The following is an 18,053-nucleotide window of genomic DNA, read 5'->3' as shown; positions in this document are numbered from 1 at the left end:
TTGGGTGACCTTTGTTAAGACGAAATTAACTCTTTAAATCAGCATTTTAATTCCCAAGTCTGAGCAATGATATCCCTCAGAGCATAGCTTTAGAGCACTCTTTTTCTTTTCTTTTTGCAGATCTCCAAAGAGGTTTTGTACGGCAGTCACAGTCCTGTCCACGCCCTGTCGTCGTCCAGCCGCAGCACCCTGCACAGCCTGCAGGGCTCCATGTCCCCACCAATGGTCCGCTCCATGCCCTCGTCTCCCTCCAGGATGGCGTACGGCGGAGGGAGCACAGGGGGGAAGGCGGCGATCGGGGATCCAAGCAGCGCCACGTTACCACGGGATCGCCTGTCAGCGGCCGGGCGATCCAGCTCCCTCTGCAGCAGCAGCAGCAGCGCCATACTGGAGAGAAAAGACGTCAAGCCCGGTGAGATACCTGCAGGCTCCTCTGCTTCAATTCAATCAGCTTTTTTGTATCCCTAAAGAGCAATTCAATTTTGTAGTCAACAGACAAAAATAAACACCATCGCAATCATTCAATTAACCATCATGTCTGTAGCAGCAAGTCAACACATGGATAACCCAGGCAAGTGCAGCTAGGCACACACAGGTTGCCGGAATTAAGCCACATTAAATAAATATAGAACCATAATCCAACTTAAGTAAAGTAATAAATACATAAATCAAAGCATTACGAGCATTACAAGCTCTGAATATTGCATGTTGCTGCCATCAGCAGCATTTAAGAGCCTAATGGCAGAAAGAATGAAGGAATTCAAACATCTGTTGGTTTAGCTGATGAGGACTCAATGTTTGAGTCATTGTTGCAAGCTTACAAAATGCAATATGCCTGTTGATGACAAAAGGAAAATTAGTCAAGTCACATCATTGTGATTTACTGTATAAAGCCAACAATATTGTTATTGTTTTAATATGTGTGTGTGTGTGTGTGTGTGTGTGTGTGTGTGTGTGTGTGTGTGTGTGTGTGTGTGTCTGTGTGTGCGTGTCAGATGACATCAGCAACAGTAAGAGCATGGCCCTGGTGGTGCGTGGCGAAGGTGGAACACATTACCCAGACTCCTACTGCTCCTCCATGCAGGATGGAGGAGGAGGTCGCCTCAGCATGGCCTCCTCCCAGTGTAGCGCTCCGCCCTCTCTCACGGCTGACATGGTTGACGCCGGGGTCACGGGGATCCCCGGGGGGCTGCAGCAGTACCGGGCCTCCATTAAACCCCTGATGGGCTACGGAGAGAGCATGGAGCACCAGACCCGCTCCCTCCACAGGTACGCACACTGATTCAAACGCAATCCAATTAGGGCTGCACAATTAATCACAGTTTTATTGAAATCGCAATATGGACTAGTGCAATATCAAAATTGTAGTGCGGGCGCAATATTTGTTAAAGGTCAACTATGTGTCAAACTAGGGCTGGGCGATATGGAGAAAATCAAGTATCACGATATTTATGACCAAATACCTCGATATCGATACCGCAACGATATTGTTGTGTTGACTGTTGGTGCTTTCACAAAAATAAAACCAGGAAAAGACTTTTGCCATAACACGATATTACGATATCCAAAATCTAAGACGATATCTAGTCTCATATTACGATATCAATATAATATCGATATATTGCCCAGCTCTATGTCAAACCATTCTGAATGAAGTGTTGTGGTGCTGCAGAGACATCCCAGCCTACAAATTGTATCCTACAGATTAGAGAAAAAAAAATCTTTGTTTGGTACAGATCCTCACTAAAATCACACTATAATAATTAAAATTTCAAAAATTTTATATTTTTAAATGAATATGACAGTAATGATACAAAAAATATAATTCCCTCCAATATCGTGAATCGTATCGCAATGGCAATATCAGTCAAAATAATCGGGGTGCCTGGGTAGCTCACCTAGTAGAGCGTACGCCCATATACAGATGTTCAGTCCCCGCTCCTGGGGCCGCGGGTTTGGTTCCGACCTGCGGCCCTTTGCTGCATGTCATTCCTCCCGCTCTCTCCCCTTTCATGTCGAAGCTGTCTAAAATGCCACAAAAATAATCTTAATTTTTTTATCGCAATTACATATTTTCCTCATTTCGTGCAGCCCTAATCCAGATGCATAAAGAGCCAATCACAATGTTTGTTTACAAGAACTTCAGAGTAAAAAAAACCCTCCTGCGTCCCGTATGTACAATTTAACAGTGCTGAGAAAATGGGGATGAGGAACAAATGGATATACTCTCACCTTATTCATCTAAAATACATGTTTAATGCTTTCATATGTCAACACTTTCACTAGAGCTAATTCACCTGTTGGGCCACTCGATCCGACCGGCGGGGAGATGTTGCCGTTCATATTGTTAGATTTGGTTTATCAAAGACGATAGCAAAACAACACTGTATGGAAAATAAGCAGAAACGTCAGATTGGTCCAACCTCCATGTTTAACTATATATCTTTAAACGTCACAGTTACGGCTAAAAATGCCAACAGAAATAAAGAAGTTTGCTGATTTAACATATCTCCGCAATTCAAATTGATGGCCATTTGTCTACCCGGAGGTGTTTTTTGTGCCAGCGCGACGCCACGGTGATTCGGTCTATACAGTGTCTGTCTCTGGAAGCGTAACCCAGTCCAGCTGACGTTGGACTCAGAGACTCCTCAGAGCTGTCCATACTGAAGGCGATTATTTCTGACGGTTGTGCTTCGTTTGAGCGCGTGCAGCAGGAGGTGACAGCAGAGATCCGGAAGTGAGAGGTTGACTGAGGTCATGGACCTTAATTCAGCCTGCTACCATAGCAACTGCAGCATACAGTAACTATCCTCTCTATAGGTCTGCACATCCACAAGGGTGTTGCTGATATTGGCTTTCTTTTTCAGAGCCTGGCAGTATGGATGGAACCAATATCATGCGATCAATCATTTTTATAATAACTTTATTATGTTATTATAAAAGCGATTGGGGAAAAAACTGTTTGGGAAAGGGCAGGCACCTAAAAAAATACCTGGCAGGTGATTGGATGAACCATCTGTCAATCACGTCCACCGTTGTTGTTTTGAACCAACACTTGTGGCTGTCACACACACCTAAACCACGCCCGTAGATGCCGGTATCTTCTGGTTGGTGTGGTAAACTGGTAGGTCGGACACAAACGCATTACTTGAAGCCTGACAAGATGGATTATTGTGTGTACTTCTGTATTCTTAGTATACTATGCTAAATTAAAACATTACGGCAACACATTGCACGCCAGACAGTAATTTATGTTAATATATTATATTATAAATATAGGTAAATATGCCCCTCTTAACTCTCTTTAAGCAGAGATGAAGAACTGATCCATAATTGATTAGAATCAGTGTTTCTTCTATGTTGTTTCTGTAGTGGCGGCCCGCCATTGCAAAATTTCTGCCGCCACGGTATCAGAAATAGGGCAGACGCACAATGTAGTCGCAGTTGCCTTTTAAATGATCCTGCAGCTCACATTGCAATTGAACAACGAGTAGAACTATTCAGAGGTTATTGGGCCCGTCCAGTTTAACTCCACATACTGTTGTGTTGATGGAGTTTATTGTCAAAACGTTCGCTTTCTTCCGAGTCGACTATTAAATGAACAGCTCCGCCAAAAACGTCACCGCGATGGGTCCGTTCTAATTGGACAACGTTAAACTTGTCAGTTCTGTCAGCTCATCGTCCTGATCATACATCTGGAAACATTAAAACGGTAGGTGAGTCAGTGTAATATTTCATTCTATACTTTGGGTTTTGGTTTCCCCATAAAGAATGGGTTATTGTTCGGACAGACCTGTCCCCACTGCTAAAAAAAAATCCTAAAGGAAACACTGTTAGAATACAATAATAGAATTTTTACTGTACAAGTGAGGCCATGAAGACAGCGTTCACGTAACCAGGTGTATATTAATCCATCTAATTTTTCACCGTCCAGGCAGAAGAGCAGGAAGTATGGAGACAGCCAGCTTCCTCCACTGGGAACTAAAACCCCGCCCCCTTCCCCTCACAGAGTCAACGGAGTCAGGATGATTGACGGACAGATCATTGGAGGGGTGGGCCTGGTTTCTACAGAGAGGATGTCGCCAATCCGCCGGTCCGTGCGACGGGAGAGTAACGGAGCCCCAGTGGAGATTGTAAACAGAAGCAGGGGAAGTGGCTCGTCGTCCTCAGCCTCATCCGTTTTTTTGGACAGCCCTCTGGGACAACCTGAGAGACTGTTTCAGGGTCATGTGACCGCCAGCAACTCCCAGAGGTGAGCTGAGAGTCAGAGTAACCACCTTCGTTACTTCATTGTAAGCGCTTTACGAGGTGCGCATTCAGGAAAAACGGGAAACCTCAATCACTGACATAGGTTCCAGCTTCCCAGCTACCTACCTTAGTTTTTCATTGATATTGATATTTGAGGGATGATGTCAGCAATTTTGCATGTTTAGCCTGTTAGAGTTTCTTTGTCTGAATTCACTTTTGACTCAAAAACAGAAGTGCCTTAAAGATCCAAAGTGTGGGAATTTCTCCCATCTAGCTATAGCTCATACATCGCAATCAACTCTCTCGCGCACACAGTTCAAAGTACGTATTAGAGCTACGGTTAGCCTTCACTCTTCAAAAAGGGCCGGGAAGCTACGATACACATTAGCAGCATTAACAGCACCTGTGAGTTTATCATGTAGGAAGCGAAAACGCAAAAGACGGAGCAGTATATCCTGAATGTCCATTACCGGCTAACGTATTTCAAGATGCCGCATGAATATGGAGCGTCTACCCAAGTTCATGCAAATGTAAAATTTCAAGCCAAAAGGAATACTTGGAATTGATGGTGGTGGTAAATATTCATGAAAAAGTTTGTGAACGGGCAACACAGATTTTGATAATGAACAACTAAAAACGTTACACACCGGGACTTAAGGGGATACTTTGTCGATACTCATCGTCAATCATCATCAATATATTGTTTTATGAACAGTGTTTGGCTTAGCTCTGTGGCGTATGGCAGTGTTCACCCGGCAGACCTCCGCTGCCGTGCTCTGCTCAGCTTGGTGCTCCGTGCGCTGCCGCCCGCTGAAGGAAACCAAACACTGTTCATCTGCACACACTGCCATGACACAGAGCCAGATTAAAAACAGCTAAATATCTCTTTATACATAGTCTCGCATTGCCAGACCTTCCTCCACAGGGCTGCGCAGGAGGGTCTGGCTAGTCCACACAACATTCCTGGGATGGGAGAAAAACGTGCTCTGGTTTATCGGCATTTCTTTAAACCAATCACAATCGTCTTGGGCGGCGCTAAGCCCTGGACACGATGACGGTGCCTCTGCAAAACAGCCTCGGGAAGGAACTTGTTTTGGTGGAACGTGTGTACGTTCAAAAGTTGTTTTAGTCGTGCAACAGAAAACTCAGATTGGACAGATAGTCTAGCTAGCTGTCTGGATTTACCCTGCAGAGATCGGAGGAGCAGTTAACCATAGTCCTCATAAATTGACCGGAGTTTAAAATGCCAACACAAAGAGAGCAATGACGGACTGAAATGAGAGACATTCGGCAGAATTTCCAGCATCACCCGAACAATCCCGGAAATGAAACGCCGTGGATATAGATTACTTTATGAGTTTTTGACCATTAGTAAGGCTATGGAGCACAATTGTGTTTGCTATATTGACAACACATCCTTTGATTTAGATATTATAGAGCTACCACATTTTTTATTGTTATGTGATGGCTACTGTACACATGTTTTTTCTATTTTTCAGTGAGAGAATGAAAGCCATGGAGCAGCAGATAGCCAGTCTAGCAGGTCTGGTGCACAGTGCTTTGTCTATGGGACCGGATATTCCAGGAGTCAAGGACGCTGTCAGGTCTGTAACATGTGCCTTTATCCCTTTAAGCCAACAGCAGCTTTGATTCAGCAGAAGCAACTCAAGATGCATCCAGGATATGTGTACCAACAAATGTAGGTTAAATAAGAGCATACATTATCGGGCCCAATTCGAGTCTTTCACGTTACATGGGTGCTGGTTTGATTTGTACTGTGATTTTCATTTATTGCGATTCTAGAAGTATTGCAATTCAATAGTATTGTATGTTGCAATTTTATTTTCCTTGGAATTATACACATATATCATGAGAAATATATCATGAGAAATTTCTAAAAACTTGGTTTCTAAAGAGAATGCACATCACATGTCAGTCAGTCTGACATTTAATTTGCAAAGAAGAACATAACATGGATTTGCTGGAAACGGATATGATGTAGTCGCTGTCTGCGGTACGGTATAAACAGAAAATATTTTGGTGAATTTTTGTTAAAAATAAATAAATACAAAATATTGATTCTAGGGAAAATCCGGATATATACGTGAATCTGATTTTCTTTTTTCACCCCTAAAATAATTATTATAGAAGTGAACCAGAAAATAATTCTGCACAATACTGTAGACCTGTATATGACATGTCTTGCTATTTCAGGTAATAACATGTAATGAGTTCTGTGTACTGTGTGAACCCTGGCTAGACCCACTGGACCCTCACTACACCCATGCCCAGATGTTACTAGTGTTAGAACTGATCATAACAGAGAATGTATGAGTAGTGATTAAAAACAAGAAAAATTACAGAAAACTGTGAGAAATCAAACAAACCAAAAACAATTCCATATATTATGTAACTATCTGTTTGTCTTTTCAGTGAGAATGCTGAACGCAAACTTCTCAACAACAGACCTGGTGAGATGTCTTCTTCTTTTTCAACAGAGGTGACATTAGCTGCCACCAAGAACATACTTCTTTTTATGCTCTAAACATGATGATAATCATCTCTTTATTTTTTTTTTTTTTTTCAGTAATGTCATCTGAGCCTGACAGCTTCAGCCCCGCCCCTCTGGCTCTTCAGGCCCCTCCCTCTGACAGCGGGCTGCAGCAGAGCTTGGTGTTAGCAAAGAGAAATGTGTGTGAGCTGCGACTGCAACTCAACCAGCTCAGACACTTACAGGTACGGACCTGTATGCTCACTACTTATAATCAAGGAGACATTGATAATAATAATCATGAGCATCATCACAGTAACCTGAAATGGATGCAAAATGACTTCACGTGTAGACAGAAAAGGACAGTAGGCATTTATGGGAATTGCCGTGATGTCAATCAGAGCTTTGATTCTCTGCACGAACCCGATTGGGGCCCAACCCAGGATGTCATTTCTTAAAATAATCCCGGGCTAAAATCGGTTTTGGGTTGGCACAAATGTACTGGTGTTTTATTGTACTTACAGGCAGCAGTGGAAATTTGGGTTTTTAACCGTGCTCGGGCCAAAAAGTGTTGCTGGGATTTGTGGTTTTCAAGTCGGGCTTGGACAGAAACTATGTGGAATGATTGTTCCAGGTATTAGTCAAACCCTCAGGTGCTACCAGGGAAACAGAGTGGTTGCTTGGGAAAAACTTTAGATATTGATTGCAATACACATGAAAATGAAATTAATGGTCTTAAAGGAACATGCCGACTTATTGGGACTTTAGCTTATTCACCGTATCCCCCAGAGTTAGATAAGTCTAACTCTGTCCACCCAAGTCTACCCTTCTCATCTCTGTGCGTGTCTCAACTCTGTCTGACGCACCCACCGCTAGCCTAGCTTAGCACAGATCCTGGAGGTAACCGGCTCCATCTAGCCTAGTGCTCCCAACAAGGGACAAAATAACACCAACATTTTCCTATTTACATGTTGTGATTTGTATAGTCACAGTGTGTACAAATAACAAGGTCACATGAGACACAGCCATCTTCTAACCGTATACATACTGGGAACTATATTCTCAGAAGGCGAAGCACTGCTACTTCTGCTACTCGGGCGGAGTGATTTGCTCGCAGCACCTGAGAAGCCCCGTGGTGAGGAGAGTAACAACGGTGCTTTTCAGGTGTTGCGCTAATCACTCCGCCCAAGTAGCAGTGCTAAAGTCCCAATAAGTTGCCGTGGTCCTTTAAAAACAACCAAAAACAAAACAACCAAAATCAAACCAAAAACGTAGACTTATTCTTCAGAGATCATAGAAATGTCATACCGATCAGGTCAACTAAGTGTTGGTTCCAGGTTAATTTGAGCCTGACGGTGGCAGGATATGGAAGGTCCTGGGGCCTCTGTGAACGATAATATCCAGACCAGACTTTATGGCAATGAAGTCAGTCGTTAGCTATATCCTGGACCAAGGAGGGACAGACTGACCCCCTCAGGCCTCACCACTAGCTAAGCAAATAAAGTTCTGTTGTCGAATCCCCATTCCTGAGCTGTTCCACGTGTTCCAGCTGTTGAACCAGGAGAGTGTGGGTTCGATGCTGCGGATGGCAGGTCAGGAGCTGGTGGTGCTGATGTACGACCGGCTGGCTCAGTCCGAAGAGGCAGCGTACAGACGCAGATCCGAGATGGAGGAGGAGAGGATCCACTACCTGGCTACAGAGGAGAATATACTCACACAGCTCCAGTAAGAGTTTGAACTTACTCGAGAATGTATATTTTTGAAGAAAGACTACTTGACTTTTGAAAGAAGAAGTAGCAAATAACAATGTGATTTCATTATCAATAAAACACCCTTTAGGACATTGAGAGGTTTTGCTGCTACCGTTTTTGCTCATGCTGGCTAATGTGAGAAACCTTTAGATGTTGCTGTGTTACTAGGGCTGGATGATATGTCCAAAAAGTAAAAAAAAAAAAAATTAATTGAATATATATAATATACCAGTCCCTCCAGAAAAATTCAATGCATAATCAGCCAAAGTCCGCATATTTATGCGGGGGCCGGATTTTTTCAAATACGCCGCACTTTCGGCGCATTAATTGCAGATTTCCGCGCAAAATATGCGGGCCTTGCATTATTTCATAATCCCCGCATTTTTGTTGTAAAAAAGTCCCATATATCTTAGTTCCCGCAATTTCATCACATAAAATTGCATAAATATCCCGCATATTCTATCGCATTTTTTAAGAAAACGTGCCGCATAATCAAGGATTTTTGCCCGCAACAATCACAAAAAAACTGGAAGGACTGATATGCCTTGATTACGATTAATCTATTTATTTTTTGCCCTCATAGTTTACTGACAGGGCCTGTAAATATGCTCAACCATTAAAGATGGGAAACGAAAAATAACCGACATGGGAAAATTACGTCGGTTAGAGGTTCTGTATTTCGGTTTCGATTACTTTTTCGAATGATCGTCCAGCCCTATGTGTTACTGACATTACTGGGTCAGTTCACTGACTTTGTGACTTCATTTGTGTCACCGTTACCGTGCCACTACATTTTAGCATTCGACCCTTGTGAACACTGTTCAACAAAGGTCACATATGATTGTTTAAAAGGATGAGACCATATTCTAGTTTTTTCTTATGGTCAAAGATCCAAACCAACAATGTGTTATTCTGTCTCTGAATACAATCTGCCTTCCTTACCCTGTCTGTTGCTTCCAGACCCACTCCTGCTCCCTGTCCTACAATGTATTCAACTCCTTCTCCTCACTCTCTAAGCCCTTAATAACCAGGCCACCTTGTAACTCACCAACCTTCAAACACCTTCTAACCAACCCCACACACATCCTGTCCATATCTCTTACATTCACTAGGATTAAAACCCTGTAGCCTTCAGTCATTGACATGTGACTGATCAGTTTCCAGCAGACAACAAGCTAAGAAGAGAAACACGGGTTCGCGAACGGGAGGATTGGCTGAGCCCTTCTCTTTGTAACTGCAGCACAGTACATGCAGATGAATGGCGCCCACCCTCCCTTTCCATGCCGCCAGTGTCATCCGGTGGACTTTGGAAGGGTGGGCGTCATTTATCGTGATAAATAAAACTTAGCTTTTTTCATTTTTTGGAGTGAGAGGTGATGGATGGAGGGGGGTGAAATCTGAGTTGAGTAGGGCTGGGTACCAAATTCGACACTTTTTAGACACTGACCGAAGGGCCTCCATCGTATCCAGTATCGAAAAATGCCTCGTCATTCAATACCATATTTCAATACCTAAGTATTCTGTCCTGGAATGCTGTGTGGACTCGCCTTGGGCGTCTTTGAGCGGCAGAGTGGAGGGAAGGAAAAGCTCCAGGAGCGAGCAGCAGACATTCGCACCGCTCTATTCCCTTCACGTGCTATGATCCTACCACACTGTACAACATTTGGACGTTCCATTAGTGGCCATGATTCCTTAAGTGGCGATTTAGCCTTTTGAACATTTGCCCTCGCTCTGACATCATGCCCCTTGATGATGTCACTGCAGCTGAAGTCAAAATCATTGGTGACATGCAAGACAGAGCACGGCAAAAATCTTTAGGCCGAGAGAAAATGTGAAGAAACATATTGTTAAAAATAGAGCCAGGGGCACGGGGAGTGATTTGATCTGGTATGACATGGCTTTCCAGAGACATCAGAACTCATTCTCATAGTTAGCATGCTACGCACTGACTTCATAGCCCAGATGACCGGGCAAACAGAAGCCTGGCATTTATCAAACATCACGAGTAGGAGGTTCAGAAGAAGTATAATGCAATTATCTCTCCACACACCAAATCACGTACATCATTAAGAAAATACCAACACAGCCCATCAAGAAGGCATTAGCTTCTCTTGCGCCCTTTTCTTCAAGAAACAAGCCTCAAGTGTCAGTTACTTTGTACTGCTTAGCAACCTATTTTATAATCTGAGAGGCATGGCACTTTATTAGTAGAGTTAGCTTCTGTTCCACCAGCTTACAGATCTCTATGTATTTTGGAGGATCTTTCTTTCTCCAGTCTCTCTGAAAAGCTGAAAATGTGATACTGACCTTTCCTGTTCATATATACCGTAGAGATAGATGATTTAAGACTGTTTCCAATAGGAGGTATCCTGCACGCTCCTGTAACCTTTGTATATATCCGCTTTTGAACACTTTTCACTCTTTTCACTCTGCACAATATTTTGTTTCTTTCATCGTCATTCAACAATTACTTTGCACAGATAAAAAACTCTAAATGACACCATTTGAATTTGACATGTGCTGAGTGCTATTTCACATTTCCCACACAGTTTAACACTTTAAAGGTGCAATATGTAATATTGTGTGTAATACTGGCAGCTAGCGGTTAAAATAGTTACTGCATTACCAATTCAAAATACTGGAGAGTCGTTTCCCCCGCCCCCTCCTGCCCAGACTCAGCGGAGGTTGCCAGGCTGAGACCGCAGCATTCACAACAATGTTGCTAGACGCTTTTCTCACATAGCCAGACATTACTCCACAGCACAGCGGAGTAGCTAACATTAGATGCTAGTCACACATAGCCAGACATTACTCCACAGCACAGCGGAGTAGCTAACGGTAGATGCTAGTCTCACATAGCCAGACATTACTCCACAGCACAGCGGAGTAGCTAACGTTAGATGCTAGTCTCACATAGCCAGACATTACTCCACAGCACAGCGGAGTAGCTAACATTAGATGCTAGTCTCACATAGCCAGACATTACTCCACAGCACAGCGGAGTAGCTAACGGTAGATGCTGGCTATATTGACAGTCATAAAAGCCCGTGCTCACGCGGAGCTCTGTAACCAACTGACAGACACACTTTTTCGGCTTAAAATGACAGTATGAACCGCTAAAAACACAACAACCTCACTGTCCTCTCCACACGCCAGTCAGGCACACTTCCTCGGCTTAGAATTACAATACGAAACGCTAAAAATACCACTACCTTGCCGACGGAACACACTTCATTGGCTTAGAATTACGGCAACAATCGCTAAACACACTGCAAACTCACAGTCCTCTCTTTCCGATTTACAGCCCCCCTCTCGTGGTTTAAAATAACTCACCGTTGTCGGCTCCAACCGCTGAAGAGGCTACACGCTGTAAACAGCCATGGGCTGCTTGCCTGGTCCTCCCGGTAACGTTAGCATTTAGCAGGGTTAGCATGGCGGCGTTAGCCAGGACCAGTCGAGTAACCAACTCGGGTACTCTAGCTATATAATTCAATGTGACTACACAAATGTTGAAATGACAAAAAATGCCCGTCCCTAGTAGCTGTGATAAATTAGCCTGAAGCTAATGTTTACCTGTTCAGGAGGAAATAAGCCAACTCTGCGTCCTTTTGGGATCTAAGTTGTCTCCATCTTTCAAATACATCTCCAATATTTACCAGGGGGTTGTTACGTCTCTGGTCACGCAACTGTTAGAAACATGCTGTATTCTTTTTTTTATGTCATGTAGAATCTATCTCCGTTGATCCTGTTGGTTTCTTTGCTGCTTTCATGGCTGTACTACCGTTACAGCTGTAGCGTGCTGGGTTTACGTTTTTACAGGTATATCTGGCAACCCGGCCTGCCTGTCAAACTGGGCCGTTGATAACAACACACAGATCAAAACATAAACATAAATTCCGTCACGGAATGTAAATTTCAAAAAGAAAAAATACTGACATTAGCATTGTTGTCAGAAAAGATAGAATTTCAGTTTAACATGTTTCCTTAATATCTGATGAGGCATTGGTGTCATTTTTGGATTTATTACAGTACAAATATTACATATTGGACCTTTAAGGTGACAATCCCACTGTGCACATACCTCTTTGGGGTCATTTGGGGTAGGTGGTTTGCATCAGAAAACAAGCTGTCAGGCTGTGCAACCAGTCATGCTTACATTTGCAGTAAGTAGTCTTTGTGAAAGCTGAATACATCCCAATAAAGTTGAAATCAAATCATAAATCTAATGAATCATTTTGGACATGGAAGGTTTTATTTGCTCTCATTTAAACGTATGAATCCAATAAAAAAGACCATCACTTGATGGTCTAATTGAATATATATAAGCAGAATGGGTAACCAGTCTGAAAGGTATCTGAACAGTGTTCCAACACAATGTAAGCATCACAAATTTAATTTAATATATATTGTTTATTGATCCACAGTGGGGAAATTACAATTTACACTCTGTTTGTTAGAAATCACTACACAAAAAACGCTATTTAAGAAGAAATGAAAGTCAGAATGAAATGCTTATAACAAGAAATGGGTTCTCTGTCTGTCAAAACTGCATCTTAAAAATACAATACAATTTTATTCTAACTTCAAGGCCACTAACAGAACTCTGGTACCCCCTTAAATGTACTCTCTGCTGCCATCTTGTGTCTACAATAGGCTATCACATTACATTTTCTTCCTGCATTGACTGTTAATGCCAAATGTTTGATGCCTTTTTTTTCTCAGTGAACTGGAGGACTATGTGAACCATTTGCAACATAGCTCCGCCTCCAGTCCCGACCAGCTGTCAGTCACTCTGAGAGACGTGGAGGAGGGAGCGGTCAACCTGCGCAGGGTTGGAGAAGCTCTGGCCATCCTTAAAGGTCAGTGGGTTTGGGTTTGGGTTTTTTTCAAGACAGGACTGAATCAAACAGTTTCTCTCTGTGGGCTAGGATGCAGTTGATCAATACTTTGGATGTAAATGGAACCATCACATAGGTCATCCACCTACGATTATTAGAAAGGGAGGTATTAATGTGATGTCGTTCATTCTTTTTCTTTTGAGTCTAAAGCCAATCATCTATCAGTTATGTATTTACTGTTCCACTTTGACTGCACTTCTGGACTGTTTACCATGATACACTGTAAGCATTATCGGGGAACGTTTCCATGGGAATGTGTTTTTAACAATTGATTCATTGATTTGGAAATATTTAGCGTTCTGCTCGTGTCATGCTTGCCTTATGTGAATGCTCTGATTAAGAAGAAGAATTGCGAGAAACCAAGCAATTATTAACCCTTCTGTTTTCCTCAAATTTGTTGTTGGTTAAATTTGTCCCATTTTCAAAAAGTCTCTATGCAAAAAATGTGGGTTTCTTTCAACAAATTGTCCCAAAAAAATGACGTGGATGGTTCCATACAACGCTCTTTAGTGTAAAATAAATGATCAGTTCAGTATTTTCAATTAATTTGGGTATTTTATTAGATTTATAGCATTTGAAAAAATAAATTATAGAAGGTTGAAAAAAGTTACAAAAATGCTTCAAAAACGTGGGTAAAAAACAAGAAACATTTTTTTTTTTTTAAACAGAGACATTGGAAAAAGTGACAAAAAACTTCAAAACGTCAAAAAAGCCACAAAAAAGTGTTGAAAAAGACGACCAAAACATTGAAAAAAAAACATAAAAGGTTTTCATTTTGACCCCAAATGACAAAAAGCTGTGTGGTTGATGGGAAAACAACACAAGGGTTAATTATCCTGTTTAGGGTTGCAGGACCCAACGGATTCCTTTTCAAATAACTATATATGGCGATATGTAGAACTACAAAGTTTACACAGAGTAAAGGTCATTTTTGATTTCATGGCGTCTCTACTGTTTGGTTGTCTTCCAGGTGAGTATCCAGAGCTGCAGGGGAAGATGCGCTCCGTGCTGAGGCTGGAGGTGGAGGCCGTGCGGTTCCTGAAGGAGGAGCCTCACAAGATGGACTCCATGCTGAAGAGGGTCAAAGACCTGACTGAAGGCCTCAGTCGTCTCCGCAGGTGCTCATAAACTTTACTCAGAAGTATCGTAACCGTGTCCATGTACGGCCGCAGCTTGCAGCTATTGGCCGTACCCGGACACATCCGGTCCGACGCACTTTCCAGTCTTCCCGTTGTACTTCTCCTGGGCGATCGCCCCCGAATTGCAAATAAAAGTAATGTATACACATCTAAGAATCTACGTGTGAATTTTCATATATCTACATGGATATTTACATGGCTAAGTTGTATACAAAAGTGACTTTGATGAGAAAAAGCAGAAAGATGGCGGTAAAACTTTACATTCAAAGTGGAAATTAAGGAGCTTTTACTGCATAATTTGGAGTTGTTGAAGCATGCTATTTCATTGTGAAGAACAGAAGTACATTCCTGGATGATTTGAGAGCGTTGATGTTAAACTGGGGCAACTTGTTAATATGGTTAATACCCCCGATAAAAAGCACCCAGTGATTTACATCGGGGAGATAGGGGTGTCCGAGTACGGCCAAGGGTAGCGCATGGCTAATTAACCGGTATTAGCTTCATTTTGCCAGCCCAGAAGGGATGTCATGCAGGAACTCATAGTGCACCTTTAAGTTTGACAAGATTAAATCAACTGAAAACATGACAAGATAATTTATATTCGTATTCAAAAAGATACTCTGATAGAACATTAGCCAAAAAGTGTCCAAGGATGGACACAGTTCCATTAAAACCATTCTGTTTGGCCGGAAAATAATGCTGATGCGAATATAGCCATCTCTGTCCTCCCTGGTATCAACAGGTATGTGTCAGAGTCAGCCACCCAAGCCAGACCAGCCCATGTGGAGTCTGTAAAGGTCCTACAAACTGAACCGGGCCCCTTGAAGACCCAGAGCCCCCAGAGCTCCCCCAAACCCCAGCCTCGATCCTCGGTCAGACCTCCTCTGCCCACCCCTACCCTCTCTGGCAGTCAGGTGGGCTCAGCCTCTCCCGTCACGGCCCGCAGAATAAACACAGCAGCAGCCACAGTGATCCAGCCCTCCCAGCACCACCCCAGCCCCCCACTGACACCCACTCATGGACGAGACTCCCCCACCGTGGCCAAGGTACAGCACTGACGATTGGTCCATTCGCTGAATGGTTATAACATTACAAAATGTGGGACTAATGGGGTATATAATGTGTGTATAATAGGGGTGCACAATATCAGGAAAATATGCAATAAGGTTGTTGAATATCGCGATGACAATATTGCTTGCGATAAATTCAATCCCTGCACTGTTCACTTTTGCACTACCACCATTGTACACACTCTACCAGAGCACCCTATCATCGTCATTGCATCACATGGTCAGTCCATGCAGACCTTTGTAATCACTTCACAAATTTTTAACTCTTTCAATTGCTGTGAGTAAGTTACTGAATGCCTAAAATTTCCCCTCGGGATGAATAAAGTATCTATCTATCTATCTATCTATATATCTATATATATAAAATATTAAAGTGTTCTCAGTTCTGCCTTTCTGCTGCTTTTAGTATTCTGCTAAAATACAACAAATTAAAAACAAATGAAAGGAACAACATTCTTTTATTGAACAAGTTGAACATTGAATTAAATATAAAAGGCACCACTAAAAATAAAAGAAAAAGAATGACAGCTACTGGTATTTTCTTACTCAACTGAGTCAAAAAATCTCTTGAGTGTCTTTCGCGATATGTTGCAGCTTTTCACAGTGTGCTTATTGCACCAGTTTGATATTGTGATGACGATAAAGTAAAAAGTCTATTGTGCAGCCCTAGTGTATAAACAGAGGTTTCTGGTAGTGCAGAACATGAGAAATGTTGTTGTGCTGTGAAGGTGAGTCCTCGCAGCAGAGAGGGCAGCCCGGCCCTGCAGAGGAGACCGGGGCCTCTGCAATCCCCAACACAGGACCGGACCACCGTCAAACACTCACAGACACATACTGGGGTCAGTGTGAAATATCTACTCACTTACTATTATGTTTTTATACTTCTAATGTTTTGGCAATTCATGGATGATCATCAAGTGTAACCCGTGTGTCGTCTTCCCGTCGACCATGCAACTTTTTTTTTTTTTTTTTTTTTTTTTTTTTTTTTTTTCAACGCTCTTTTAGGATTTTTTTTTCTCCAAATGCTATCAAATTGAATAAAAACACCCACAATCAATGAAAGAAGTCAGCTGATCATTTATTTTACTTGTGAAGAGCGCCGTAGCGAACAATCCACGTTACTTTTTTTGTTAAAAATTTGGTTACAAGAAACCCAAATTTCTGATATAGAAACTTTTAGAAAATGGGTCAATGTTTTTTTTTAAGATTAGTTTTTGGGCTTTTTCCACCTTTATTTGTAAGGACAGCTAGGTGAGAAAGGGGAGAGAGAGGGGAAGACACGCAGGCTATATCACAGGTTGGATTTGAACCCTGGACCTCTGCGTCGAGACATAAACCTCTAAGTATACAGTATGTGCACCTGCTCTACCCACTGTTCCAACCCAACCACGAAAATGGGTCAAATTTGACCCGGGGACAACAGGAGGGTTAAGCTCAAGGGATTACTCAAACTTTCAAATGTCAAATATCTTAAGAAGTGTGCCGTCACTTTTAGATATGATGTATTTGTGCTGGCGGCACTCTCTCTCTCTTTCTCTCTCTCTCTCTCTCTCTCTCTCTCTCTCTCTCTCTCTCTCTCTATTTCTCTCTCTCTCTCCCTCTCTTTGTGTCTCTCTCTCGCTCTGTATTTTCCCTTCTTAAGCGAGGGATGAAAGTTCTATTTACAACCACAAAAAGGGCCAGTCCTCACTGAAACTGTTTTTAGAAGCTTTTTTTGACGTCCGTCTCTCACACGTCTCACTGAACAAATACCCTTTTATTAAATGTCAAATCAATCCACACTGACGTTAATCATAATATTGAAGCTGTTTTTATATTCTTTAATGAATGTTTTTAATTGTTTCGAACTGCTCTTTAATGTTTTAGAGGATAAAGAAACTAAACAGTTAAATATTCTTTATTAAACATTAAATAGCCAAAAGAATACACAATATTTCATGTAAAATTACAGCTACAAACTGTACTTGAAGGTTTTTTCCAGCTGCCGGTAAATTAGTTTTTTCACAGTTTTTTTTTTTATAGTGTACCCGTCTTAACTAAATTGAGCCCACTTAGACGTTGTTAGCCTAGTGCACGTGTCAAACTCAAGGCCCAAATCCGGCCCCTTGCAGATTTTGACAGAGGCCCGTATATCAATTTAGGTTCATAATACATTTTGGCCCAACTACGTTTTGTTCAGCATTTTTGCCACTTTTCAGACATTTTTGTCGCATTTTTGTCACATTTTTTTACATTTCTTTCCGAGTTTTTTGTCGCTTTTTTCTTTGATGGCTAAGTTACATTTTTTGGGGCTTTATGTCGACCAAGCTGTAAGTGAGAAGACTATATGAGACATTTTCGATTAAATAAAAGCATATCAATAAAGTAAACATGTCTGGTCCTTGATGTGATTTCTTTTTTTCCAGTGTGGCCCTTAGTGAAGTTGACTTTGACCCCCCTGGCCTAGTGGATAGGAG

At 42.1% G+C, this 18,053-nt stretch overlaps 1 protein-coding gene across 1 annotated transcript in view; it reads left to right on the top strand.

The window, feature by feature from the left end:
* The window catches only part of si:ch211-207d6.2 (sickle tail protein), an 88,959-nt gene that overhangs the window by 48,384 nt on the left and 22,522 nt on the right, over positions 1 to 18,053 (top strand). The window contains exons 6-16 of the mRNA XM_028594355.1: positions 121 to 412; positions 996 to 1,269; positions 3,935 to 4,252; positions 5,748 to 5,852; positions 6,682 to 6,719; positions 6,836 to 6,984; positions 8,289 to 8,464; positions 13,213 to 13,349; positions 14,359 to 14,506; positions 15,270 to 15,573; positions 16,326 to 16,436. Of these exons, the coding sequence (XP_028450156.1) occupies positions 121 to 412; positions 996 to 1,269; positions 3,935 to 4,252; positions 5,748 to 5,852; positions 6,682 to 6,719; positions 6,836 to 6,984; positions 8,289 to 8,464; positions 13,213 to 13,349; positions 14,359 to 14,506; positions 15,270 to 15,573; positions 16,326 to 16,436 (2,052 nt within the window). The remainder of the gene's footprint in view (positions 1 to 120; positions 413 to 995; positions 1,270 to 3,934; positions 4,253 to 5,747; positions 5,853 to 6,681; positions 6,720 to 6,835; positions 6,985 to 8,288; positions 8,465 to 13,212; positions 13,350 to 14,358; positions 14,507 to 15,269; positions 15,574 to 16,325; positions 16,437 to 18,053) is intronic.

The sequence above is a fragment of the Perca flavescens genome, chromosome 12 (genome assembly GCF_004354835.1).
Source record: "Perca flavescens isolate YP-PL-M2 chromosome 12, PFLA_1.0, whole genome shotgun sequence".
Classification (NCBI taxonomy): Eukaryota; Metazoa; Chordata; class Actinopteri; order Perciformes; family Percidae; genus Perca; species Perca flavescens.
This window is presented reverse-complemented; position numbering and strand designations above follow the sequence as displayed.